The following is a 26,271-nucleotide window of genomic DNA, read 5'->3' as shown; positions in this document are numbered from 1 at the left end:
TTACACAGCTAGAAAGTGTAAGTATCTGAGGTTAGATTTGAACTCAAGTCCTCCTCCTTACTTCAGGGCCTATGCTCTATCCATGGCACTAAACAACTGCCCCCCATAGATAAATCTTAACTCAACCACTACACTCTAAGAAACTTTATTCTAATCTCCCTGACCCCAACAAGTATTCACATACACAAAAATACAAATATAAACACAACAGCTGCCAAGGTCTTCACATCAATAACTAGCAAAAAATTACCTTGAATTTTTTTAGTATATTATATATGTACAAATAAATATAAATATCAATAAAACATAATTACAGAGACAAGTAATTACATTGAAATTATCAAAAAAACTTTAAATATTTAAAAGCTTACAGACTACAGGTTAAGAATTCCTGTTCTAGAGAGTAGTATTAAAGACTTTTGAACAGGAGAATTACCTGGCCACTTCTGAATCCGAAGGAAATTATTTTGGCAGCGGCATTTAGAATGGTGCCTGGCTGGGAAGATTGAAGTCTGTAAAATTAAGAGACTGAAAGGTTGTGGTGGTTTGTCATTTTTCAGTCATGTCCAATTCTTTATGACCCTACTGGAGCTTTCTTGGCAAAGATACTGGAGTGGTTTGCCACTTCCTTCTCCAGCTCATTTTATGGAACTGATGCAAACAGGGTTAAGTGATTTGGCCAGGATCACTCTCTACACTTCACCAGGATGGCAGTGCTCTCAAAACAATAGGTGAATACGGAGAAGTGGGTTTAGGTGGTTAAAAAAAAAATGAGCTCCACTTTTGATATGCTATTTACTATTATGCCAATGGGAAATCTAGGTGGAGAATGGGAGTTTAGGAGATTAGAGCTGAATTATACATTTGAGAATCAATTTTGTTGAGATCATTGAACTAGTAACTAGAACTGAAAGTATGAAGAGAAGGCAAGCTCTAGCTAGAGCTGTGGATTAACATCTATAGCAAGAAATCAGCAAGGTCAAAAACTGCAAAGGTGATATAAAATGGGGATTAAGAAAAACCCATTGGATTTAACTGGTAAGAGATATCATTAGTAACAGGAGAGGAGTAATGAGGGTGGAAGCCAGACTGCAAAGGATTGAAGAGGTCCAACTCATGGAAACAGTGAAGTAAATAAGATTGTCAGTCACAAGACAGGAAAGATCAATTCTTTGGGAAAGATAGAATAGAATTAGGAATTTCAGAGTCCATATTGGGTGCCAATCTCCTCTAATCCTTTCCCCCAGATGACAGATATACAAGTACACAGTTTTCAAGAAATGGGTGTCCAGAATTCTCCTCCATATTCTAGATTCTCTCCATCTTAGCATTTAACATCCTTCTCTCTTGTGTATGTAACAAAATTATCTATAGCCTAAGTTTTCCTAGCCCCAACCCTTAATTTGGTTGTGACATTCTTATGACATGGTATTCCTGTGGCATTTAGAACTAGAGGACACCTTGAGATCATCTCGTCTGGCCAATCAATGAGAATCAGATTGGTTTTGGTTTAAGATAATGTCAAATTCAATTGAAAACAAGGGCTACTAAATCATACATGAGGATCCCTGTGGGTCACATATTGACTTAGAAATTCATCTTTATATAATTCTTTATTAATCTATAAATATATTAAAATCAGATAGGAACTATATTTTAATCTGATTCTGGTCACATTCAGAAGTGTTTTGGGTCACATATGGCCTTCAGGCTGCATGTCTAACACTTCTTATATAGTCCAATCTTCTCATTTTATAGGTCATATTGTTGGAAACTTAGGTGGAGATGAAGGAAAGGAACTTCAGTGTTTTAAAATACCTTCACTTCTTAGTTAAGGATCTTTCTTTTTGGAAAATGTGAAAAATGATTAGATATAATTTCTATTAAGATTAAATAAACAGAAGTCCAGATTGTCTGGATCTCCATGCCAATACCACTTTTTTCCCCCTCATTTCTCTTTTTATTATTAGGAGATACCGTTTTCCAGAGCTACTACTGGGCGTTAGCCTAGCAAGCAAGCTGTGCTCTGAGCTCACTTTTATAGATGAACTCTGACGCATTTAAATTACAGACTGGTTTACACCAGCTTCAAGTAGTCCGAGTACAGACAAGGACCTACAGGAACCAGGTTCAAATCAAAGCACTACTATGAATCAAACTTGCCTCACTGTTGCTCCGTCACCACTACTATAGGTATCAAGGCTTAGCCTCACAGCATGGGGTCTCCTAGAGAGATCCTAGTATATACTTCTGGTTTCTCTCACAGAATAAAGGTGGCTTTTTGCCTACAACGAACCTTCTGTGGACTCCGATTCTATTTTTCAGTTAACAGTTGGTATTCAACCCCTGCAAGCTCTTTAGTCACTTAAGTTTAACAAAATCAGTGAATTGACTTTCTTCTCATAAAGAGGTACAACCAATGAGGAAAGAATAGGTTTTCTCCCTAAAGGGCAATTAGTTTCCTTTGACCAGGAGACTATGAAGCTCTGGCTTTTCTTTCCAGTCTATGTATGGGGACAAATCCTTATAAAACTATAAACAAGTTACCAGCTTCATAGCTTCAATCTATGAAAATCAAAGATGGACAAAAACCCACATGTGCTTAAGACTTCATAATAATTGGCAATCATGCCAGTCTATAACATCTGGGAACCTTTTAAGAACCATTTATCTGGCATACTTTTGTAGCAGATTCTTGTTCAGATTGGAAGTGATTGACTCTGAAGTCTCTTGCAATTCCTAAGATTCTGCAAAGTCACTTAATTTCTCAGTTTCATATTCATTTGTAATGTGTACATGTACTATATCAAAAGAGATAATGTAAATGTGCTATATAAATTATAAAAAAATTCATCTTAGATGCTCCAAGTCATTAATCAGAGAAATGCAAATTAAGACAACTCTGAGATACCACTACACACCTACCAGATTGGCTAGAATGACAGGGAGAGAATGCCAAATGTTGGAGGGGCTGTGGGAAAAAACTGGGACACTGATACATTGTTGGTGGAATTGTGAACAAATCCAGCCATTCTGGAGAGTGATTTGAACTATGCTCAAAAAGTTATCAAAGTATACATACCCTTTGATCCAGCAGTGTTACTACTAGGTTTATATCCCAAAGAGGTCTTAAGGGAAAGAGACCTATATGTGCAAAAATGTTTGGGGCAACCCTCTTTGTAGTGGTCAGAAACTAGAAACTGAATGGATGCCCCTCAATTGGAGAATGGCTGAATAAATTGTGGTATATGAATGTTATGGAATATTACTGTGATGTAAGAAATGACCAGCAGGATGATTTCAAAAAGACCTGGAGTTACATGAACTGATGTTGAGTGAAATGAGTAGGACCAGATCATTATATACTTCAATACTATATGATGATCAATTCTAGGACGTGGCCCTCTTCAACAATGAGATGAAACAAATCAGCTCCAATTGAACAGTAATGAATTGAACTAGCTACAACGCAGCAAAAGAACTCAGGGAAATGAGTGTGAAGCATCACATAGAACCCGCAATCCCTCTATTTTTTTCTGCCTGCATTTCTGATTTCTTTCACAGGTTAATTGTACACTATTTCAAAGTACAATTCTTTTTGTGCAGCAAAACTATATAAACATGTATGTGTATATATATAGTATTTAACATATACTTTAACATATTTAACATGTATTGGTCTACCTTACATCTGGGGGAGGGGAAAACTTGGAACAAAAGGTTTTGCAACTGTCAATGCTGAAAAATTACCCATTCATATATCTTGTAAGTAAAAAGCTATAATAAAAAATTTTTTTTAAAATTCATCTTAGCAGATGCTTATATATAAAACAATCCAAAATTTTTTCTTTAAGTTTTATTGATTTTTGATTTTACATCAGCCATTTTGAGATGTCCTCTCCCCATCCTCCAGTGAGTCTTCCCAAGTAAGAAAAGCAGTTAAGTAAAACCAACACAGCTCTATGTTTTAACATTTATAGTCATAGTACATGTTCTAACATTTTATGCAACATTTATAGTCACAGTACCCTCATCCAAGGAAAAGTAGAGAAAGGCATTTATGGCTTACTCAATTTCACTTTATAAGACTGAGTAATTTAAGCTACTTATTTCTTATTTGGTATATTTTTATAGGGTAATCACATTTTTGGTTACAAATGGTATTGTAACATCTCAATTTGAATGAAACCCTACATATTCTTATCTGCAATCATTTAGCCACTGCTCTGCTTAGCTGCCAATCTCTTGTCTCTCTCTTCAGCAATTGTAAGGCGGATACCCTTTCCTCGGGGAAGAGAGATCCAAGGCTTATTACCTTTGCCAATAACAAAAATGTTTGAGAGCCTAGTGGCAAAACTATTGCCATTGGCATCTTTTACATGGACAACATCAAAAGAGCCAGGATGCTTCTCCCTATTTGTGATCACACCAATTCGACCCAAGTTGGCCCCACCGGTCACCATACATAGGTTACCAGTATCAAACTTGATGAAATCAGTGATCTTGCCTGCTTCTAAATCAATCTGAACTGTATCATTCACTTTAATGAGAGGATCTGGATAACGGATAGTACGGGCATCATGGGTTACCAGATGAGGAATACCTTTTGTACCCACAAAGATTTTTCTCACTTTGCATAATTTATATTTAGCCTCCTCAGCAGTGATACGGTGAACAGCAAAGCGTCCCTTTGTATCATAAACCAGACGGAAATGTTCACCCGTCTTCTCAATGCTAATGACATCCATGAAGCCAGCAGGGTATGTAATATCAGTGCGGACCTTGCCATCAATCTTGATGAAACGCTGCATGCAGATCTTCTTTACTTCATCTCCAGTCAGGGCATACTTGAGTCTGTTCCTCAGGAAGATGATGAGTGGGAGACACTCTCTCAGCTTGTGGGGACCTGTGGATGGTCTTGGAGCAAAAACTCCTGTTAACTTATCCAGCATCCAGTGCTTTGGAGCTGCTACACGCTTCAGATGCTTCTTGGGACCACGAGCCATGGTTATACTATATGTGGAGAAAGGAATTAATTTCTTTAAATTCCCAGTTTTGCAAATGCATAAAATGTACAGGAGATTCTAATAATTCCTTTTTATTTCCTCTTTGCAACTTACACATTTTAAATAGTTTCGTGTACCTCTCTATATGACTATTTTACTCCCCAGAGAGGACATTCTAAACTTGCTCATATTTCTAACCTTCTTAGCTGAAAAATGGATCTCTTACTTAGAAAACTGAGGTCACTGGATATGAGCTCTCTCTTTTCCCTTTTCTCTGTCTCAAAACCCCTTTTTTCCCCCTTAATGAAAAGACAGGTCTTCTAGCTAAGGCTAATCCCTTTATGTGTGCCCTTGACTGATTTACTTCCTTTTTCAGATCACTAACTTTAATCATCTCCTAATCTTTTTAACCCTAACTGCTGATTCCTTCAATGAAGCTGTCAAAATATACTCAAGTTTTTACATTCTTATAAAAGTTTAGCTAGATAGTCCTGGTATCAGAAGGATTTGAGTGCAAATCCAGCCTCAGACACTTACTAGCTTTTTGACCCTGGGCAAATCACTTAAATCAACTTCCTCAACCAAAATGAAGTTTCACTAGATTCTATCCCCTTCCCCCCAAAAAGACTATCACCTTTTCTTCCCCATTCCCATCCCCATTCCAGAAAAAAGCTCACAATGGCTTCCAACTTCACTCAACTGAAAGCACTCTGTCCAAAGATATCGGTGATATCTTCGCTGCCAAATTTAATGGCGTTTTCTCACTTTTCAGCCTTCCTGACCTTTTAGCTGCATTTGACAATGCTGTATGTATGCTTCTTCTCTTCACATCTCTCTGGGTCAGGTTTAATTAGTACCTTTTATGCAGTTAATTCAGATCTACTTAACCAGCAAACTATAAATTTAAGTTCTCATCCCTCCGTTTCTGTGAATAGCACAAGACTTCATGGTTCCCAAGACCCTAAATCTGACATTGTCTCAATGTTTCACTTTCCCAAATCTATGTCCAATCAAACAGAAAGCCTGTTTCAACCTCCCAAATTTCTCTGGCATGTTGCCACCTTTTTTTATTCATAAATGCTTCATCTTACTTTAGGACTTAATCACCTTTCATGGATCATTGTAATAACCTCTAAACAAAGACAAATTCTAAAGTGCTTTGTTATTGTTGTGTCCACTTCTTTGTGACATCATTTGGGGAATGGTTTGCCATTTCCTTCACCAGCTCATTAGCACATGAGATGCTGAGGCAAACAGTATTAAGTGACTTGCTCACAGTCACAGTGTTTGAGACCAGATTTGAACTAATAAAGAGGAGTCTTCCTAATTTCAGGCCCAGTAATCCATCCATTACATCACCTATCTGTCCCTTTAAATGCCACATAAAGGTTTATTCTCATTATTTTAGGTAACTTTATTCTACCTTCTTCACTTTGGTCATTCACTGACAAAATTGCCAAAGTGATTTTCCTCCTTTGATCATTTCACTGCCCTACCCATATTCCAGTGGCTCTGATAAAAACTCCCTTATTTAAAATCCTTCACAATCTTTGAGCTTTATTATCCCCTTCTCATTATACTCATTCCCCTTTCTCCTCCAGTAGCCTTTTAAGAGCTAGCACAGAGCTATTTCTCATACCCCCATCACTCCTTCACACTTTTCCCATATTCCTGGCATGTACTCACTTCTCCCTTTTCAGAATTCCCACTTTCTTCCAGGACTCTGGGCTACTACCACCGTTTACAAAAGCCTTTTCCCAACGACTATCTTAAAACTTAATTATTTACTCTACGTATATCTAAGCTTTAAAATGCCACACAAATTCTGGGACTGGGTGTAAGACTGATCTACTGGCTTAACTTTTTTTTGAGTATTTGACAAAGTTTTTTTTAGAATTAGGTACTTTCGGCTTTTTGTTTCTGTATGGCCATGACCCAGAATAGTAGTTGAGATAGAGTGCTTAATATGTTGCTTAAGATTGTGGAAGCTAAAACTCGGGAGGGAAAATAAATTCACGAGTTAATACCACTACACTATAAATCGGATGGGAGAAGGGAAGGACTTCAATTATTTAAATATTTGAACTTACTTGAGATAGAATGGGAAATTTACTCGACTATTGGATCAGAGACTCCGTCTCAAAAGCTGTGTGTGTTTGGCCACGTCACTTTATTCCTCTGGGTCTCAGTCCCTTTACCTACAAAAAGGAGGTCTGGTTATCGTCCATTTACTCACAATGCCCCTCACCCCACCCCATCCCACCCCCGTCCCCGTCTCCGGGCCGAGGGCTGTTTGGGCCTAGATCACCACCCTGCCTGAGGAGTGAAGAAGAACCATCCCTGGCGGCTGAGGGAGGCATGAATCTGCGATCTAGGTGGGCTTCTCGGCACCCCAACGCCCCCCATTTCCATTTCCAACGAACCCTCTCCCAGACTCACTAGAAAGACGACCAGCCGGTCCCAGGGCCGCGCGGCAAGAGATCACGTGTCCCCAGAAACGGCGTTCCCAGGGATCCTAGCGGGGCTCTGGGGCGGGCGTAGAGGGGAGATAAACCAATAGGAAGGAGATTCGAAGATGACTCAGACACACAACCAATGGTTTTGGGAAAAGGGCGGAGAATTAGAAGGAAGTTAGAGCGGGTTCCACATCCTGTTTAAACCCCGTAGGACGGTTAACGGCTATTGAGAGCGTGGCCTAAAAGTGCGCTTGCGCCGGGGTGGTTGGCTCCACCCTAACGGCGACTTCGTTCAAGAAGGCTGGTTGGTACTTACTGGACAGCCGCTGGGAACTGGTGAGAAACTATTCTCGAGAAAGGTCTGGGTCGGGCAGAGACAGGATTAAGTTTCTTCCTTGGGACCTTGAGGTTTCCTTTTACGTTTCCCCTGGCGTCTTCAGAATAAAGCCCCCTCCTCTCCGAGACTGGCCTTGGACCAGAAATCTCCGAAGGGCTTATTAAATAGAATCGCTCCGCAGGGAAGAGGCGGTCGTGGTGCAGCCGGAAGGATGCTGGATTGGAACTCACGACCCTGGGATTTTGATTTGTTGTAAGGGTTGGGGTCTTTTTTTTAGGTGAGAGGAGGGATGACACTAGACTTGGAATTTTGTATTTTTGTGTGTGTGATCAATTTTGTAGCCAATAACAAATTGGCAATGTAACTGGTCAAATCGCTTCTCCTTCTTGGGCCGCAGGTTCCTCATCTGTAAAATGATGCGCTTGAATTAGATAGTTTGTGAGGCCCCTCCCTTCCCTTCTAAATTTTTGATTCTGGTACTTCTGGCTTCTTTCTTGGGTTCTGTTGCTGCCAGCTAAGACCGGGAGAGGCAGCTTGGGGAGAGTAGAGACCATTGGTCCTCCCGTCTCCTCCTATTATTTGTATGGCCTTAAGCTGGTTGCTTTATCCCCGCCTTTAGCCCCAGTTAACTGCTTGCTTTATCTGACAGGGAAACGCTTTTAACAGCGCCAGGCAATACCAGCCAGGGCATTGGTCCTTTGGCTCTAATTGTCTTTTGGAACTGAGGCTGAGGCAGCCTCAGGGGACTGAGAGGGAAAAGTGAGAAAGTGTTATTGAAAGAAACGAAGTCTCTGGGGTCTTAGTGGTTTCACGATTTAAAGACAGCAACTCCCTATAAAAAAGGAACAGATTTTTTGAGATTTTATTGTCTAAAATGGATGTTAAAAGCCAGGAGAAAAACCTTTGTTGCCTCCAGCACCCACTTATTTTTGAACTTCCCTTCCCTCTTTAACAGTTTTTTCCACTGAGGATGAGATTTTGTAAGTAGCAGGTGCTTAATAAATGTTGAGTTGAATTGAATGTAAACATCTGCCCACAAGATAAAGCTAGGGTAAGATGTAAATTGAAACAAAGCTTTAATCCAGATTTTTTTTTTTTGACCTTCATTTTTTTTTAATTGCTTTTTATTTACAAGATATATGCATAGGTAATTTTTCAGCATTGACAGTTGCAAATCCTTTTGTTCCAACTTTTTTTCTTCTTTCCCCTCACCCCTTCCCCCGGATGGCAGGTTGATCAATACATGTTAAATATGTTAAAGTATAAGTTAAATACAATATATGTATACATGTCCAAACAGTTATTTTGCTGTACAAAACGAGTCGGACTTTGAAATAGTGTACAATTAGCCTGTGAAGGAAATCAAAAATAGAGGGATTGGGAATTCTATGTAGTTAACTCAGATTCTTTAATTGACATTTTCCTTTCCCAAAGAAAGGGAGACATTTTGGAACAATAAAAAACAGGATTTGCCTCTTAATGCTCTAGTTATTCAGCCAATAAACATTTAATGCTTGCTATGTGCCAGGCACTTTGCAAAGTACTAAAATACCCAAACAAAGGCAAAATGTAGTTCAATCCTCTCAAGAAACTCCGTCTTAGAGAGACAATATGCTATATTCAGGTCTTCAAATTACCCAAATCTTCCCCACAAGCAAACTCAAAACCTCCCTACCATTTACTTTGTTTATGCTCACTCTTTCCCAGATAGCTTTGTATAATTTACTGACACCAAAAAGATTAGCTATCAGTCAACATTTATTAAGCACTTAACATGTGCCAGGAAGTTTTTTTTTTTTTTTTTTCCCTGCAGTATTGCCTCCTGAATCAAAGAAAATTAATGTGATTTTGAGATGTTAAAATAACATTTTACATAACGATAGTTTGCTATGGGAATTTATGCTGTTGAAGGTGAAATAGAGGAGTCTAGAAGACCTATGCTAAAACCTAGTATTACATCTGTGACCCTGGCCAAGTCACTCAACCTCTCTTCTTCATTTATAATTATCTACCTTACTAAGCTGATATGTCTCAAATTAATGTATTTAAAGTGCTTTGCAACATTAAACCAAAGTGCTATGTACATGTCAGCTATTATTATAGAATTAGAAAGCAACAAGACTTGAATACTGGCTCTTAACATAACTTGCCTAACATAGTAGGAACTTGATAAATGCTTGCTTGTTGACTGAGTGAACAAGCCATGGTATGGAGGAAAAAAGGCCGTGGAATCAAGACCAATGTTCATGATCAATCTCTGCAACTTAGTTCCTCTATATAACTAATGGGAAAGATTGCTATTTTTCTGGCCTTCAGTTATTTCATCTTCAAAATGGAGATAAGAATTCCTTTCCTTAGAATTTGTTGTAAAAGAAGGGGGTTTTGTTGGATTTTTTTTTTTTTAGGTGAGAGGGTGGCAGCATGGTATGGAAAATTATCTAGTATGCAAACTACCAGTTTTCCCAGAAATTCTTAACAAAAAGAGTTCTTCCTAAGTTATATTTTCAGGTTCATCTAACACATTGGGTTTTTGGTTCCATTATATCTTTTAAATCTTGTCTAATTTGTTTCATTGATCTTTTCTATTTTGTAAGCAATACCAAGTCGTTTTGATGACTGATGCTTTATGATACAGTTAGAGGTCTAGAATTCCTATGAGAAAAATGTAATAATTAGTCTATGAAAATGCTTTGAGAACCATAAAGTGTTAAACATTAGTTTTTTTATTTTTAGGATCATAGGTTTAGTAGCCAAGAAAAATTAGGTCCCTGTAGTTAAATGACTTGCTCAACTTCACAGAGGTAGCAATAGTCAGTTGGTTGTCCATCATTCTTGAAGAGAAATGACATTACTGTGTTAGTCAAGTTATATAGTGTGGCTGATCAGCTCAATCATTCAAACTCAGAATGCTCAACCCCAGGTCACAGACAAATAATCTATGTGAACATTCGGAGTAGCTTCTCCGATTCTGCACATGTTGCATTTTGTGGGAGGAGGGCTAATTCAGTTCTGCTTTGCTCATGGAACACAACATTTTCTCTGATGAGGGCACACCATGCTGGGAAGTCCTGTGCCAGTGTGTCCCCTTGTCATTACAGTACTAAAAATCTAGAGACCTTCAGTGTCCTTGTGACTTTCTCTGAGTACCTCGTGAGCACTTGGCCCGTGTGAATTCTCCATAAAATAAGCTTTTTGGCAAGCATACATTTGCTATTTGAACAATGTGGCTACCCCAACAGAATTGCACTCTCTGCAGTATAGTTGGAATGGTTGGCAGGTCATCTTCAGGTTCTTCTTAAGACAGTTCAAATGGAAGCAATGAATTCATGAAGAACATTTGTTAATAAAATAGTTGACATTTACATAGTGCTTTTCAGTTCTACTTCATGATCCCATTTGGGGTTTTCTTGGCAAAGATACTAGAGTGCTTTGCTATGTCCTCCAGCTCATTTTACAGAGGAGGAACTGGGTAAACAGTATTAAATGAATTAGGATCACCCAAGCAAGTGAGTGAGTCCAGATTTGAAGTCAGGAAGAAGAATCTTCCTGTTATTTTCCATTTTAAGGATCTGGAAACTGTTTCACAAGGGACAGTGACTTATATACAAATGATCATACAGCTAGTTAGTGACAGTGTGATTCAAACCTAATTCTTGTTACTGAAAAATCATGGCTCTTTTCACTAACCTAGGACAGAAAAGACCTTAAGTATTGTCATTTGCATAGGTGGAAAAGGTGCCGATACTAATGTGAGCTGATCAAATACTTGTAGTGGCTTCTTTGCTGTCTTTGTCTCTTGTTTGCCTTCTCTTTTGTGTTCAATTTGTAATTTGTGAGGTTTAAAATGAAGCAGAACTTGCCCTTTTCTATCCTATGACATAGTATTGAGTATTGTCATGATTTATCACAATCTAATAGATGGAATTTAATGGCATAAAAAATTAAGAATGGGAGTTACTTAATCATGAAGCTGTGTGCCATACCAGCATAATCAACAAGCTTATTGTGGCTTACTATGCTTAACCAAAAAAAAAAAAAAAAAAAAAAAAAAAAGACTTACCAAGTAGCCTGAACATATCTGTTGATCCCTTATGGCAAATTTATAGAAGGATTTAAACAAGAATCACACAGTACAAGAAGCTATGAGCAGATTATAATCATATTCTACAGAAGTTTTGCCATAGAAAATGTTAGAAATTTCCTCAAACTTTTATGTCAGTTTGATATAGGTACAGTGCTTTTTTCACAACTCTCAATAATTCAAGTATTATTATCCATGTTTTAGAAATGAGAAAACATGCAGAGTATAGGCAACCTAAAACACAGCTAAAAGTCATCAGTGCCAGGACTTCTACTGTGATCATTCAATTTTTTAAAATTATTTTTGTGTTGAGGCAATTGGGGTTAAATGACTTGCTCAGGATCACACAGCTAGGAAGTGTTGTGTCTGAGCAACCTAAAACACAGCTAAAAGTCATCAGTGCCAGGACTTCTACTGTGATCATTCGATTTTTTAAAATTTATTTTTGTGTTGAGGCAATTGGGGTTAAATGACTTGCTCAGGATCACACAGCTAGGAAGTGTTGTGTCTGAGACCAGATTTGAACTCAGGAACTAAGGTTCTTCTGACTTACATCATCCCTTCTCCCTCTCCCCTCCCCCCAATCATTCAATTCTAAATCTTTTTGCTACACTGTCCCTTTGTTATTTAAAATTTCATAATCCCTCTGACTAGCTTTGAGTAGCTATATTTCACTTGTAATGCAAGACGGTGATGGGGGGGGTTGATGTACAATGTTCATAGATAATATTATATACTTATTTTTAGATCATAGCATTTATATAATGCATATTAGAAGCAACTGTTTAAATGCTACTCCAGATTCTTTTGGAATATAAATGTCAAAAGTTTATTAAAAATATGATAGGAAGTTGGGGGACAGAAGACAAATATTATTGTAACTTCAATTTGAAGATTGTTTGAAAACCTTGCTCAAATGTCTAATCCATCCCCAAATCCTCTTTAAATGATAACCTTTCCTCTACTTTCACTAGAAGAACCAAGCCTATCAATATCTCTCTTCCTTCAGATCTTTTAATCCATTTCCTGCTTCTTCAGTCTTTGTAGAAGTAGCCTTTCCTATTGTCAAAAGCTAACATTTCTATTTGTGTACTTGACCATATCTTCTCCTGGATTATAGCTATATCAATCATTCCCCTCTTCCAATCAGTTAGATGAAGCAGTAGATAAAGCACTGGGCCTGCAGTCAGGAAAACTTGAATACAAATCCAGCCTCATATGGCTTCCAATGTTGCATTGGAAGTCACTTAATGTTAATTTGCCTCAGTTTTCCCAAGTGTAAAATAGACAATAACACCACCTACTTTTCAGATTTGTTGGGAGGATCAAATGTAATATTATTGGTAAAGTAGTTATCACAGTGCCTGGCACATAGTATGTGTTAATATGAGTGCTAAATAATGGTGTTTTTAATTTCCCTATCTGTAAATAGCAAAGAAAAGGTAAACATACTCAGATCCTCATCTACCCTTAAACAGGGACTGTACATTGCTACTTCCTATTTCTCTTCCCTCTTCTATTGATAGAAGTTCTAATTATATGTCTTTAGTTACCTTTATTTCTAATACTCTGGCTTCTGATCCCTATGATATACTGAAAACACATTCTGAAAGTGATCTCATAGGTGCTGATGACTTAATAAGAAGTGAGACTGTTTTTCTTGGCCTCAAAATAGCTTTTAACATTATTCTCCCTTTTTTCCCCCCCTCAAAGATATTCTTTACATCCTTGGCTTTTATGACATGTCTCCTGGTTATCCTAATGTCTGACCATTCCTTCCAGTCTTTGCTAAAGCACTAACTTCCTCCTAAACCTTAAGTGCCAGTGTTTGGCAAAACTTGATCCCTCACCCATCTCTCTACACTTACTCTCTTGTGACTCTTGCCTGTTTCATACTTTTTTTTTGTCTATTCAAATAATTTCCAAATCATTATATTGTGCTAGATAATGGGTGTGTGTGTGTGTGTGTGTGTGTGTGTGTGTGTGTTGTGTGTATATATATCTACAGGGGTGTCCCATCATTGTCTCAAACTAAATAGCATTCAGAATTGAAATTATTACTTCTTATACTCAAATGCATATTTGATCTCATTCTATTTGATGTAGATTGTAATCTATCAGAATTTCCCTATTGTCAATTTCCTCTCAATGTGAGAACACCATTGAAGAACACAGGATAACCAATGAATCACCTCATATGCTATAGCCCCACCTTACTTTTTGCTCACATATTTCTTAGTAATTGTTTATTAATGTGTTGGAGCTTATTTGCACCTGCCATGCTACTTTCCATTGCTTTCTGAGTTTGATACTTGGGTTGCATATCTTAGAGACATAGTCATACTGGTAAATATATTGGTATTAAAAACAGAGGCTTTTATTTGGAGGGAAGTTTAGGGTCAATAAAAACTTTGCAATTTCCCAAAGACAGATCTAGCAACCATAAAATTGACAGAAAGACATGGAGAATACAAGATCCTATTGTGTTGTTTGTTTCTTGATTTTTCTAAAATTTGGTTAACTGGAACACTAACTTAAAAGCTCTCAATAATATCTCTTGTGCACCTCAAAATGATAAAAAAAAAAAAAAGATTCCCCAACAATTAGAATAGAGAAATCTCATTTTACCTTTTGAATTAATATCAGGTAAAGCAAAAAACAGCCAAATGTTTCCGTTGTCATGAAGGAGAAAACAGATCACACAGGGTTCAAAATTGGTGAGGGATTTCCGTGCTAAGTGTGGAAGTGGTTAATTGTGGAATTGAGGAATCATAATGATTCCACCTTGCAACTCAGTTCTGGATTTGCTCAGTTCCTTTTCTATTTTATCATGGGTCTAGTCCAGTGTCTGTCTTGTGAAAAAACTTTATTCACTTGTGGCAAGTGCATTGTTTGAACCCAGCCCTTTGTACATTGAGAAACTAGATGACTTCTACCTGCTGTTTATAGATCCTTAATAAGGACTTGGGTTATGCTGACCCAATCAGATCCAAAGATTGACACAAAAAGTTTTCTCACATTGTACATCTCAAGCAACTTTTCTTGAAAATTGGCCTAATACTGATCTGTCATTTACTGTTTCCATGTTCCCTTGATAATTCACAGACTCTTAAGTGGAATAGGACACCCCTTTTTGCTGAATTCAAGGAATTACATCTGTTCACTCTACTTTATCCATCCCAGCTTGGAAAATTTCTAATCTTTCCTCCAATTAGAAATCATCATAGTCTAATGTACTGTTTGTTTTAACTTATTTTATTCCGTAAAAAAATTATCTTCCCTTGTATTTAAGAACCAAGCCTAAGTTAAGGAGGTCTGATATGGGTTTATGGGGCAATTGACATTAATTATTAATAAATTATTAATTGATGTGCTTAGAAGATTGAACCCTTGTTTCCTTAATCATTTCATATTTCATCCAACACAGTGTTCTTAAATAGAACTTAATATTTACAATTGCTTAATTGTATTCATGAGTCTGCTAACCTTCCTGTAGTGAGAGTGCCTCAATTCCTAACAGTAAAAAATACTGTGCCATGAAGCTTGAGAATGATTACTATAGAGCAGGGTGTTGGCATCTGTGGATTTAGATTTGGGAAAAGGGGAAAGAGCCATATTTACTTTAAAACCTCTAAATGAAATTTATTATTTATTTCCTTTGATTAGAATAAAAATATTTGTAACATGCTTTGAAAACCTTAAAGTATAAATGCTATTATTTTTAGCAATTGATTACTTTAAAACATTATTCTGAGAAGTTGTTCATAGGTTTTAACTACCTATGGTTAACCCTTGCTGTGTCGGGTAAATTTTTCCAGATGTTCTTCTTTGGTGATGAACGATTGTATCTTGCCCAATTAGACTGTAAGCTCCTTGAGGGCAGGAACTGTCTTTCATAATTGTATCCCCAATGTTTGGCACAGTGCTTAGCTTATAGAAGGCACTTAATAATGTTTGTTGACTAAATCTGGGGCCCTGAGTAAAATTCATGATGAAATAATCAATCCATCTGTAAGCGTTTTATTAAGCATTTCCTCTGCTTCCCTGAGAATACAAATTTAAAAGAATCAGACAATCCCTATTTTCAAACAAACCTGAATTCTAAGGGCAGGAAGGGTTGCATAAGTATATATGTAATACAGAGAATAAAAGTAGAAGGGGAAAGCACTAACAGTTGGGAAGATTAAGAAAGGCTTCAGTGAGGTGTGTTACTGGAATTGTGTCTTTAAAAAAGGCAGAGATGAGAAAAAAGTTTATTGCAGGTGGCCAGAATGAGTCATAAAAATGGAAAATGAAGTAACATGAGGAATTTAGAAGGCCACTTTGGCTAGATTGCAGAGCACAGGAGGGGAGCAATGTGCATTGAGGTAAGAGAGGTTGTTGGAGCCATACTGTTTGATCTTAGTAGAAATAAAGAGCCATTGGAGTTTATTAAAAGTGGGAGTGACAAATCTATGCACCAAAGGAAATGACTTTGGCATCTATGTAGATAGACTAGAATGGGGAGAAACTAACAGTATGGAGAAATCTGGCAATTAATGAGCCTGAACCAAGGTGTGAATAAAGAGAGAAGCACAGCTTCAAATTATGCTGCAGGAGTAGAAATAGCATTATTGAGCAACAACTTGGGTGGTGGTGGGTGAGGGAGAAAGGAAGTGAGAACTAGGACTACTGTCTAGAAGACTGGTGGCGATTTCAGTAAAAATCGACTTTTAGAAAAAATGCATTTTATCAGGAAAGAAGTTTTGTTCGGGGCATAATTGAAATGGTTCTGGAACAACCCAATTCAATTGTCCAAAAGATCTTTGGTGAAGCTCAGGAGAGTGGAGATAATAAGATAGCAAAAACATTAAAGGAAATTGTCAGCATTATAAAAATTCAGAAGAGAGAATGTGACAACAATTTGTCAAATGCTGCTGTGAAATTAAGCTTAATGAGGACTAAGATAAAACCATCTGATTGGACAATTTAAGTTAACACTGGTAACTTGGAAGAGAGCAATTGTCATAAGTTTGCAAGCCAGACTACAAAAGGTTAAAGATGAGAGAGGAGATATATGTGAAGAGCTTTTTTTCCCCCCAAGAAATTTGGCTGAGAAAGGGAAGATAGAGACTAGGGTAATTTTTTTTTTTTGTTTTGTTTTATTTTATTTTTTTAAGAGGATAGGGAAAGCTTGGGCATATTTGAAAAATTGCAAGGAAAGAACCAGTGGTTGGGTAGTGAGGTGATGCCATAAGATGCAAGTGAATTGAATTTAAGTGAAGGAGGGCTATGCAAAGTAACCTGCCACACTTCCCCCTCCAGAGCCATCAGGGTCCAGTGGCCAGTCTTTAAAAGACCAGTAGGATGTGGAGAGAGATGATTAGAAGATGGTTAAGAAGATAGTAAGGTTTGAGATCGAAGATTATAGAAAGAGGTTGGCCGTGGCAAGGAAAAGGTAAACATCTTCAGTCTGAAGAAGTTTAGGGATGGGAAGATGATATCAATTTTTAAAATCAAAAGAAAGGGAGAAGAAAGAATTTATATCATATATAGCCTATTTTCTCAGGAAACGAGTTGTGGGAGTTTTAAGATAGATTAGCTGCTATAGAGAATGAAATAAGTTAACAATTGAGGAGTAAAAGAATTATTTTCCTGTAGGGGAGGGTCCAGGTAAAGTTGGATAACATGAATTTTGCTTTGCAAACCCAGTTTGCTTTGCAGTCTGTTTGGTAGCACTTGAGAAATGCAGAAAAGGAATGGTGGGAGCAATCCAAATCTAGAATTTGGAAAGGGATTGGCAATACTAAAAAAACACACTGTTAAGGGTTGATGGCAATGTGGCATTCATTCACTCAGGCATGTAAGTTACAAGATAATGATTTGAAAGAGAATTCAGAGCAGGGAATAATGACTATAGAGAAAATGCCAAAAGGTAAAGGGATCAGAGGTCACAGTTGAGAGCAAATAAGTTTAGGGAGGGCTAAGACAGAATAATGTCAGATTTTGATAAAAGAAGCTTATCATATTTACCATCCTTAAGGAGTGTGAAGAAGCGTCAACATGCACAATGAAATCCCTAGTACAAGGGCACAAATTAAGGGGGAAGATTGATCTGAATTTGAAAAGGGGGGGAAAATAATCTGGGGCCTCAGACACACCAGCCATCTTGCTTTGAATAAAATGGAAAACGTTGATGCAGTGAAGTTACCTTTAAAGTTACACCTTATCATTCACTCAGGAAAGTGACGTACACAAAAAATGTTGAGGGAATGCACTCATATAAATAACATAAAAGACATCACACATAAGTACATCTTTATGTATTTGTGTGTCTTTGAAAGTCATTGTAAATAAGTTGAGCCTAGAAATGAATAAAACAGGCTAAATTGTTTTGATCATTTCTTTTAGTTACCACCCATTCCTTATGAATTTCATCTCCTCTAAGCTTACTGTCATCTAAATTCATAATCTGTCAATTTTGCCTCTCTTTTTCTCCCACAACCCTCTCCTTTATGCAATCAATTGCCAAAACCTCATTGTCCAACCCTCTTTCTCCATTAACAAAGACCCCAACCTAAGTCAGAACCTTATTGTTGTACCCTTTTAATGTCCTGACCCAGTTTCCCAATTGTCCTACTTAGTTATTCTGCCTCAGGTTATAGCCTTTCCCTCTTAATGTTTGATGAGATAAAGGTCTACCTCAGTTGCTCTCCCCAAAACTTCAGGCTATAATCATTCCCTCTTAAATGGTTGATGAGATGAAGGTTTTATATCTTTAGGTTATAGACATTCCTTCTTAATGTTTGACAGGATAAAGGTTTATCCATTTTAGAATCATTAGAATATCAGTAACCTCCCTCCATTGTGTCATCCTAGGGGCCTCCCTCACCATTAAGTTATCCCCACCTAGGTACCTCCCCCATTATGTATCACTATTCTTGTCATCCTATAAAAAAATTTGCTGTCCTAGGACTCAGGGCTGGATTCTTTGAGATGATAGTCTCATCCAGCCCTGGTACCAAGATCCGTCTGGTCCCAGTATCTCTCTCCATTTAGTAAACTATTGAATTGGTCTCTAACTTCTGTCTTGCTCAGTTTCTTTGGCATTACATTATCTTCCTAATTCATCATCTTCACATCAGACCTTTGTCTTTCCAAACCGTTTTCCACATAATTGTAAAGATTACAGCCACAGAATTCCCATGTCATGATGCTGCTTATAAACTTTTAGTAGATTTCTATTGCCTTTCACTCCCAAAATTTAAGAATTTCCACAATCTAGTTCCAATCCATCTTTTTAACCCTATTTCACTTTTTGTGCTCTTCATTACACTCGGGAATGCTCAGATAATTAATGAAAAGTATAAACAGTAGGATTGACCTTTTTAAGAGTAATTTCCGCCCCCTTTAAATAGTTTCTTTAATGAATGTGAAAACAAAGGCACAAGTCTCTAGGTGTGGGAAATATTTCCATTTATATTGCTGACTCATCCCTGTTCCCTGTTGGTCCAAGTTGTGCTTTCATCAACCACTAACTTCATACTTGGAGCAAAGTAAGTTCAGTTTAAAAATGTAAAATTTTGATTTTGTTTTTAACCTAAAGCTTTATGGAAAACCAGCAGATAAAATTCTGAGAACATACTCTTTCTTTAAAAAAAAAAAAAAAAGTTTATGTATGCTAGCTCTTCAACGAAAATTCATTTTGGTTAGTCTTTAAACTGATTTGCCCCTTCATTTTTCATTGTGTTTGCTAAGACCATGTACCATTTTTAATTCCTAGTAACACAGATCTTCTTGGTTAGTTTTTCTGAGGTGTTTTCTTCTGCAGTATCACTGTGGTCCCTTTTGATTTTTCTTTCCTCCTCTTGGCATTCTTGTGGTTGCTTAATTCGTCCCTTTCTAACAAAGTGCCGGATCCGGGACTCTAAGCCTTCACATCTAGGACGATCCAATAATGGCTTATAGGTTCGTGTTTTCACTCCCTCTACAAAGGCACTGATCTGCTTCTGGACAGAAGGTTTGACATCTTTCCACTGGACCACTTCATTTCTTTTTGATCCTAGTGCACAATTAGCAACTTTAACATAATGAAACCTCCAGTCTTTCTAGTAATTTTCTCTTCCCCCCTCCCCCCCAATTAGTTTCAAGTTTTTCTAACCTACCTGATCCAGAGGATATGGCAGCAGTGTCAAGTCCCTGAAGCATGCTGTATAACATGTGAGTTTTAACTGCATAATTAGCCCACAGTTGCTGCAGATGTGTGACATTAAACTCCTGAACTTCCTGGTCATAGATCCATTTGATGTTCTCAAATTTACAATCATGTAGAACTAAAGGAAATTCCACTGCCATGCTGCAAAGAGAAAAGATCATTTTTTTCTTCAGCTTTTTATAAAAGTTAATATTAAGCGTCTGCTAAAAGATAGAATATTTTCTTGGATGCTATCGAAAGATACCAATGAATTTGTTCCTTGTCCTTGAAGGTAGTTTATAATCAAAATAGAAATAAATCCTTTTTTTTAGATATTTGGATTTGACCTATATTAGAAGAAAATTCCAGTATTGATCCAAGTTATATAAAAATGAGTTAACACCACAAAAGCTAATTTCTTTGAAATTCGTTTAAAACAAACACACACATACCCAAGACATCTGTTAATTGAAACCTGACTATAAAAAGTGGGACACAATGGGGAGTTCTACATGTAGTAAAGACCATTGATTTGCTCTCAAAATAAGGGATAACAAGTAGGAAGTACACATAAGAAAATGTATTAAAAGTGGCACAGTAGGACAATATAAATGAAACTCACTGAAAAAAAAAAAGTAAAATGACAAATTAATGCTTGCTTCCAGATTCACTTGAATAAATAGTACATCCTCATATCATTAATCTAGAAGTTAAAAACTTATGAGTATTTATTTGGAGGAAATTTTTTATTTAAGGTGCTTGGCCCAAATGTATGTTTGGGAACCGTTAAATGTAAGAAACTAATGAAGAGAACAGAATATCCAAATAAAAACATCTTTATGTAAAATTGTTGGAATTTTCCATTACCTGTACTGTGGTTTTTGGGGATTTTTCTCTATGTTCAGAAGTTCATCAATGATCTCTGGTTTCTCCATTCTCTGGCCAATCAGAAAAAGAATGGCCATCATACAGCGTACCTGATGGTAAAGAAAAGCCTGCCCAATCACTTCAAATTGACACAACTGGAATGGTTCCTGTTGAAGTTTCTCCCCTGAATCCTGCAAGGCCACTAGTTGTACATTAGCAGACAGGATAGTCCTTTGGAAATTTATCACACCATTGGCCACATCCATTTTACATAAGTTCCGGAAATCATGAGTACCAACATATTTTTGAGCAGCATCATTCATGGCTTCAATATCTAGATCAGCACAAGGGAAAAAATAGCGATAAGTCCGTTCAAGGCAGCTGAACCGGGCACTAAAATTGGATTCTACAGGGGCCCAAGCCAGTACCCGGATGTCTGGAGGAAGGACCCGATTGAGAATATGGGTATAGCGAATCTCTTCAATAGTGTCATTGGTACTGTCTTTCAAACTCTGATCTTCTGGCTTCTTGCTCCCTAGAAGTTGGGAGCGAAGATTAAGAGAAATCACCTATAAAATTAGGAAAAGATCATTTTACATTTACAATAAACCTAACTTCATAGCACACATAACCAACACCATGGCATCTTACAAAGATTAGAAAAAACTACCCACCTGTCCAAAGGCACTAACTCCTTTGTCTGTTCGCCCACATCGGTGGTAGTTGGATGTCTGTCTGCTTTCTACTAGCCGAGTCTTGATTAGTGCCTCAAACAGTTTCTCTTCAATGGTATTGCTTGTGTTTTCTTGACTGGCAAAACCCTGATATCCCCAGCCCAAATAAGCTATCCTTAGAGCTACATGTCTTTGGCCATATGCACTGAAGTTAAAAGCACGCTCGTGCCGTTTCTTTGGTTTCCCAATTTCAGTGGAACTTTGTCCTCTGATGTTTGGGCTTTTCTTCTTGTCAGCCTGTTCCTGTTGTAGCCTCTGTACCTCTCTCTCCAGTTCTTGTATTCTCTTCAGGAGTGTCTCAGTCTGATTTGTGTCTATGTTTCCTTCCATTGTATGACTCCGAAATGTAAAAAAATATATAGTTTGTCTCTGCCTTAAATAAGAATTTAGAAATGAAGTACTTCATGGGGATTACTCTAGTGATTATATCATAGGTATTATTATAGTCATACTTTCAAATACATCCTTAGATTTCATTATCTTCTATATTTTGAAGAACCCTGTCCTTTGCCCAGTGTACATGAATCCAAGAAATTAACAATTATGAAGTAATTTAGCCACTTGTTGACTATTTCAGACATTGTACTTCATCCTAAACTCTGCTTTCTGAACCTTTCCATTGGATATGGGGGAAGGAAAAGAAGAAACAAAACAAGGGAAAGCCCATTACTACCTATATTTGAAAGTTTGTTTAGAAATAGCTAAAATGATGTTTCGAAGTTCTCTCAATTTTATCCATCTGTTTAATTTATCTGAATTTTTAAAAATGGGTCATTGAAAACATACTCTCTTGATTTTTCAAAATTCTACTTAATTATTAAAAATGTCTATTTAGTCATTAGACCTTTTAGGATTCTACTTATAAAATGTCGCTACTTATATACTACCTTTTTCCCTTACTGAGATGTTTTCACTTACCAATATTTCAGATGAAGATTTCTGAGTGCCTTGATCCACATCTTTTCTCAAGTATTCAGCTCCATCTTCAAGGTGATAAAATAGAAGGCTAAACTGATTGAAAGAACTTATCGATGGTTATATTCCACATTGGAAGCAAAGCTCAGAAACAATTAAGAAACTCATCTTAAGTAATTTCAATGGCAGAAAAAAGGTAATTTTTAAGTTTTCTAAAACACTGTCTTCCATGTCAAGTATTAATACTAACTTTGGTAACAGCCTCTACAAAAGTCATTCAATCCTCTACTTTTGAAATTCTTCCTCAAAAATAACATTCAAATGAAAATAATATTGTAGGGATAGCTAAATATAGGGGAAGACACTGAACCTCTATCATTAATAATATCTATCATGATAGTATCAGGTGGTAGCAACACAATTGGGCTTTTGGACTTAGAATAACCTCAGTAGTGTTTTAAGATGAGCAGATTGGGTAAGACAAAGATCATGATCTTTGTGCATAATAACAGCAGTAATGTAGTGTTAAGAGCAAATTGTGAAAACAGACTTGGCTACTTTAAACGAATATAATGATCCAAGACAGTTTACAAATGACTCATGATGAAAAATACTATTAGTCTCAAAAGAGAACTAACAAATTGTTAAGTGCAGATAGAACATATTGCTTTTCGGTTCTTTTCTTGCTTTTTTTGTCAACATGGCTAATAAATCTGTTTTGCATAACTAAAAAGACAAAAATGACTATAGAAAGCTTTAAGTTACATGCTTAATTTTTCACATAAAATTTTAATATTTTTTCCTTAAACTCTGAATCTTGAGATTGTCATTTGTTACATATTCTTTTGAAAAATACAATGTCTAAGTAAACAGGGCTGTTAAAAATTACTTTTACAACCTTAAACATTTAACATTTTTGTCCTCAGAAAATTATTAGACTGCCGAGCATCATTTCTTACTCTTTATCCATTCATCCTTTGTAACAATTGTTGATAAAGGGTGATCATTGTTTAGGTAGAAAAGTGATTAAAATGTTGGGAGTATATGAAAAATCAAGTGTAGATAAATCAGGAACTAAGTGTGAAAAATAATAGCAATGAAATACATCTAGCATTGTATGCATTATAAGGTCAAAAAAGTAGAAAGTAAAGATGGTATTGTATGAGAGTAGCGTGTGAAGGTGGACAAATAACACCCCCCAAAATTTATTCTGAATATCTTAAATACTGCAGATATTTACATCTACTATAAATGTGTAAATTGTTGATTTGTCAGAAGTTCAAAATATTGAGAATGCTCACTTCCAAAGCGTTAGGCTTTTGTCTAATAATTTTTTGTCAGAAACAGGAAACTGACTAATTAGTGAATATAGCATATTAACATTAGAGCTGCTTTGTCAAATACTTAAGTGTTCTTAATTGTTATCTTTTACAGAAATGCCTACAACATAGAAGCAGCGATGGAGAAACTCATGGGACCTAATAAGCAAAAATGGGCCACTATGGATCCAGAAGAACGTATGGCAGCCGCTGCTATAGCCTTTACCCAGATCTGTGCAGGGCAGGGTGAGGGAGATAACATAAGAGAAGCCAGGTCAAACCAGTATGATCCCTATACTAAAGCTTCAGTGACCCTGGGCAAGGCACGTGCTCTACCTGTGTATCTGCGCTGTGCACAAGAAGATGTTACAGTTTCCGACATTGGTTCAGACACCTCCCAAACAGTCAGGAAGCCAGTAATGAAGAGGAAAGTGCTTCGTAGGAAGCCAGATGGTGAAGTACTAGTTACAGATGAGTCTGTTATAAGTGATTCAGGGTCTAGTATAGAAAATGACATGGAGCTCTGGGACTTGAGGCAAAGACTAATGAACTTGCAGCCCTGCCAGGAAGAAAATGAAACTGAGGCTGAAGGTATGGATAGTTCAGAAAAGTTGTACCCACAACATTCCTACCATGACATTTCTCGGGAAGAAGAAGAAATCATTTGCTTCCTACAAAGAGAAGCAATGGAATCTCCAGTTTATGAGCAAGATCTGATTGTTTCAAACCGACCTAAGTCATTCATCCTCCCAAAACTGGATCAGTTAGGCCGAAACAGGGGAAAGATAGACAGAGTAGCCCGGTACTTTGAGTACAAAAGAGATTGGGATTCAATGAGGTTGCCTGGGGAGGATCAAAGGAAAGACCTTCGTTGGGGTGTTCGAGAGCAAATGATCTATCGGTCAGAGCCCCAATCCAAGCCTCAACACATATATGTCCCCAACAACTACTTAGTACCAACCATGAAGAAAAGATCTGCCTTACGTTGGGGTGTGCGCTGTGACCTAGCAAATGGTATCATGCCCCGGAAGCTCCCTTCTCCTGTTTCTCCTTCTTAGTTCTTTACTGTCTAGTTTCCTACTAGATCCTTCAGGATAATCTGTGACTACCTAGTTTGTTAACCTTTTCCATAAAGAGAAACAACTGACTTTAAAAAGGCGAACAGTTTTAAGGAAGGACTTCATCCATCACTGGCTTTTTTCTTTCCATTCTAAACAGTGTCAGATGCCAAGTAACTTCCAAATTGCCATTCACAAACCCAGCACTCTTAAGACAAATCATGCCAGAGAAAGAACCAAGCTTGTAGTCTTTTTGTCACATTTGATGATAAGCACTACTTGTATTCTATGCCTTTTTCCCATTTGGCCAAACTGAATTGTTGTGTGATTTTATTAGTCAATTGTCACTCTGATTTTTATAGCTGCTGGGATTTAAACCTGTCTTAATAAAAATATTTTAGAAATGAATAAACTTGCCCATATCTCTACCAGGTACTTCCTAATACAGCAAGATTATATTGAATTAGAACTCCCAATTAAAAGAATTCTGTTTCTGCCTACATTCCCCATCAACCAGCTCCCTTTCCTCCAGATTCTACAAGAGCTGAGGGAATGAAGGTAGGGAATAAGAATATAAGACCTGCTTTTCCACAATAGCTCCTGAATAAAGGAAAATAGAGTAAGTCAAAGATCAGATTTCCTATTGCTAAAAGAAACCTATTAATATGTCCAGCCATTGAGACTTCCTAAAAGCAGCTTTTTATAATGTATAGATGTACTGTGTTGCAGGTCAGAACTCTAATCCAGAATTCCTTGCACAGAATAGACACTTAATAAATGTATATTGAATTTAATTTGTTAAATTGAAGAGTGTAATTTATCAGTTTGGTCACTTCAGGCTGATTAAATCTATGTAACCCTATTGATTCCTGTGGCCAATGCATATATTATAAAACAAATTGTACTTAATTAAAATTCCAGAATACTTTTGTATAATTTTGACTACAAATTGTGGCATAAGCAACTAATTGCTCTTCCCATTTAGTTACCATTTAAATGGTAACTCTTTAACCTTAATTTCTTTGGGGGTAAGGAATAGGCAAGGGAAGAAAATGAGAATCTTCATGTGAGCATCTGAAGCCAGAAGTATACTTTAAATCCTCCCTTATACCCTTCATTTTTTTTTTTTCTTAAACCAATGGCATTTTGCTTTAAGCTGTTATAAGCCTAGGCTCTAGGCTTGTCCAAATCTTTTATTAACATTCTTTTCCCTCATAAGTCTCCCCATTGATAATGTGGCCACTTGTGTTAATTAACATGGTTTGTAATTTTACTATGGAGTTGTTCAAAGGGCGAGTTTTAAAATAAAAACCTAAAATTCACAA

The 26,271-nt window shown here is 37.0% G+C and overlaps 3 protein-coding genes across 5 annotated transcripts; 1 reads left to right on the top strand and 2 right to left on the bottom strand.

Annotated features, from left to right (window-relative positions):
• Positions 1–3,961: 3,961 nt before the first annotated feature.
• On the bottom strand, positions 3,962–7,531 carry LOC127554833 (40S ribosomal protein S4). Its single transcript, XM_051986733.1, has 3 exons — positions 7,446–7,531; positions 7,097–7,204; positions 3,962–5,013 (listed from the first exon to the last, which is right to left on the bottom strand). The coding sequence occupies exon 3, from the start codon at positions 5,004–5,006 to the stop codon at positions 4,215–4,217; it is 792 nt and encodes a 263-aa protein (XP_051842693.1). The 5' UTR covers positions 5,007–5,013; positions 7,097–7,204; positions 7,446–7,531; the 3' UTR covers positions 3,962–4,214.
• A 6,704-nt stretch (positions 7,532–14,235) lies between these two features.
• On the bottom strand, positions 14,236–22,666 carry PUS3 (pseudouridine synthase 3). Of its 3 annotated transcripts, none has more exons than XM_051986725.1 (5): positions 22,573–22,666; positions 21,595–22,027; positions 20,921–21,489; positions 20,025–20,215; positions 14,236–19,921 (listed from the first exon to the last, which is right to left on the bottom strand). In XM_051986725.1, the coding sequence occupies exons 1-5, from the start codon at positions 22,611–22,613 to the stop codon at positions 19,632–19,634; spliced, it is 1,524 nt and encodes a 507-aa protein (XP_051842685.1). In that variant the 5' UTR covers positions 22,614–22,666; the 3' UTR covers positions 14,236–19,631. The 3 variants fall into 3 exon arrangements, with proteins under 3 accessions (XP_051842685.1, XP_051842687.1, XP_051842686.1); XM_051986727.1 differs by having other exon boundaries at positions 21,595–22,266; positions 22,573–22,659; XM_051986726.1 differs by having other exon boundaries at positions 21,595–21,991; positions 22,573–22,656.
• Positions 22,667–26,271, top strand: HYLS1 (HYLS1 centriolar and ciliogenesis associated). The gene is made up of 2 exons (XM_051986732.1): positions 22,667–22,765; positions 24,004–26,271. Exons 1-2 carry the CDS (start codon positions 22,752–22,754, stop codon positions 24,944–24,946), a joined length of 957 nt encoding a protein of 318 aa, XP_051842692.1. The 5' UTR covers positions 22,667–22,751; the 3' UTR covers positions 24,947–26,271.

This window comes from Antechinus flavipes, chromosome 3, assembly GCF_016432865.1.
Source record: "Antechinus flavipes isolate AdamAnt ecotype Samford, QLD, Australia chromosome 3, AdamAnt_v2, whole genome shotgun sequence".
NCBI classification, from domain to species: Eukaryota; Metazoa; Chordata; class Mammalia; order Dasyuromorphia; family Dasyuridae; genus Antechinus; species Antechinus flavipes.
This window is presented reverse-complemented; position numbering and strand designations above follow the sequence as displayed.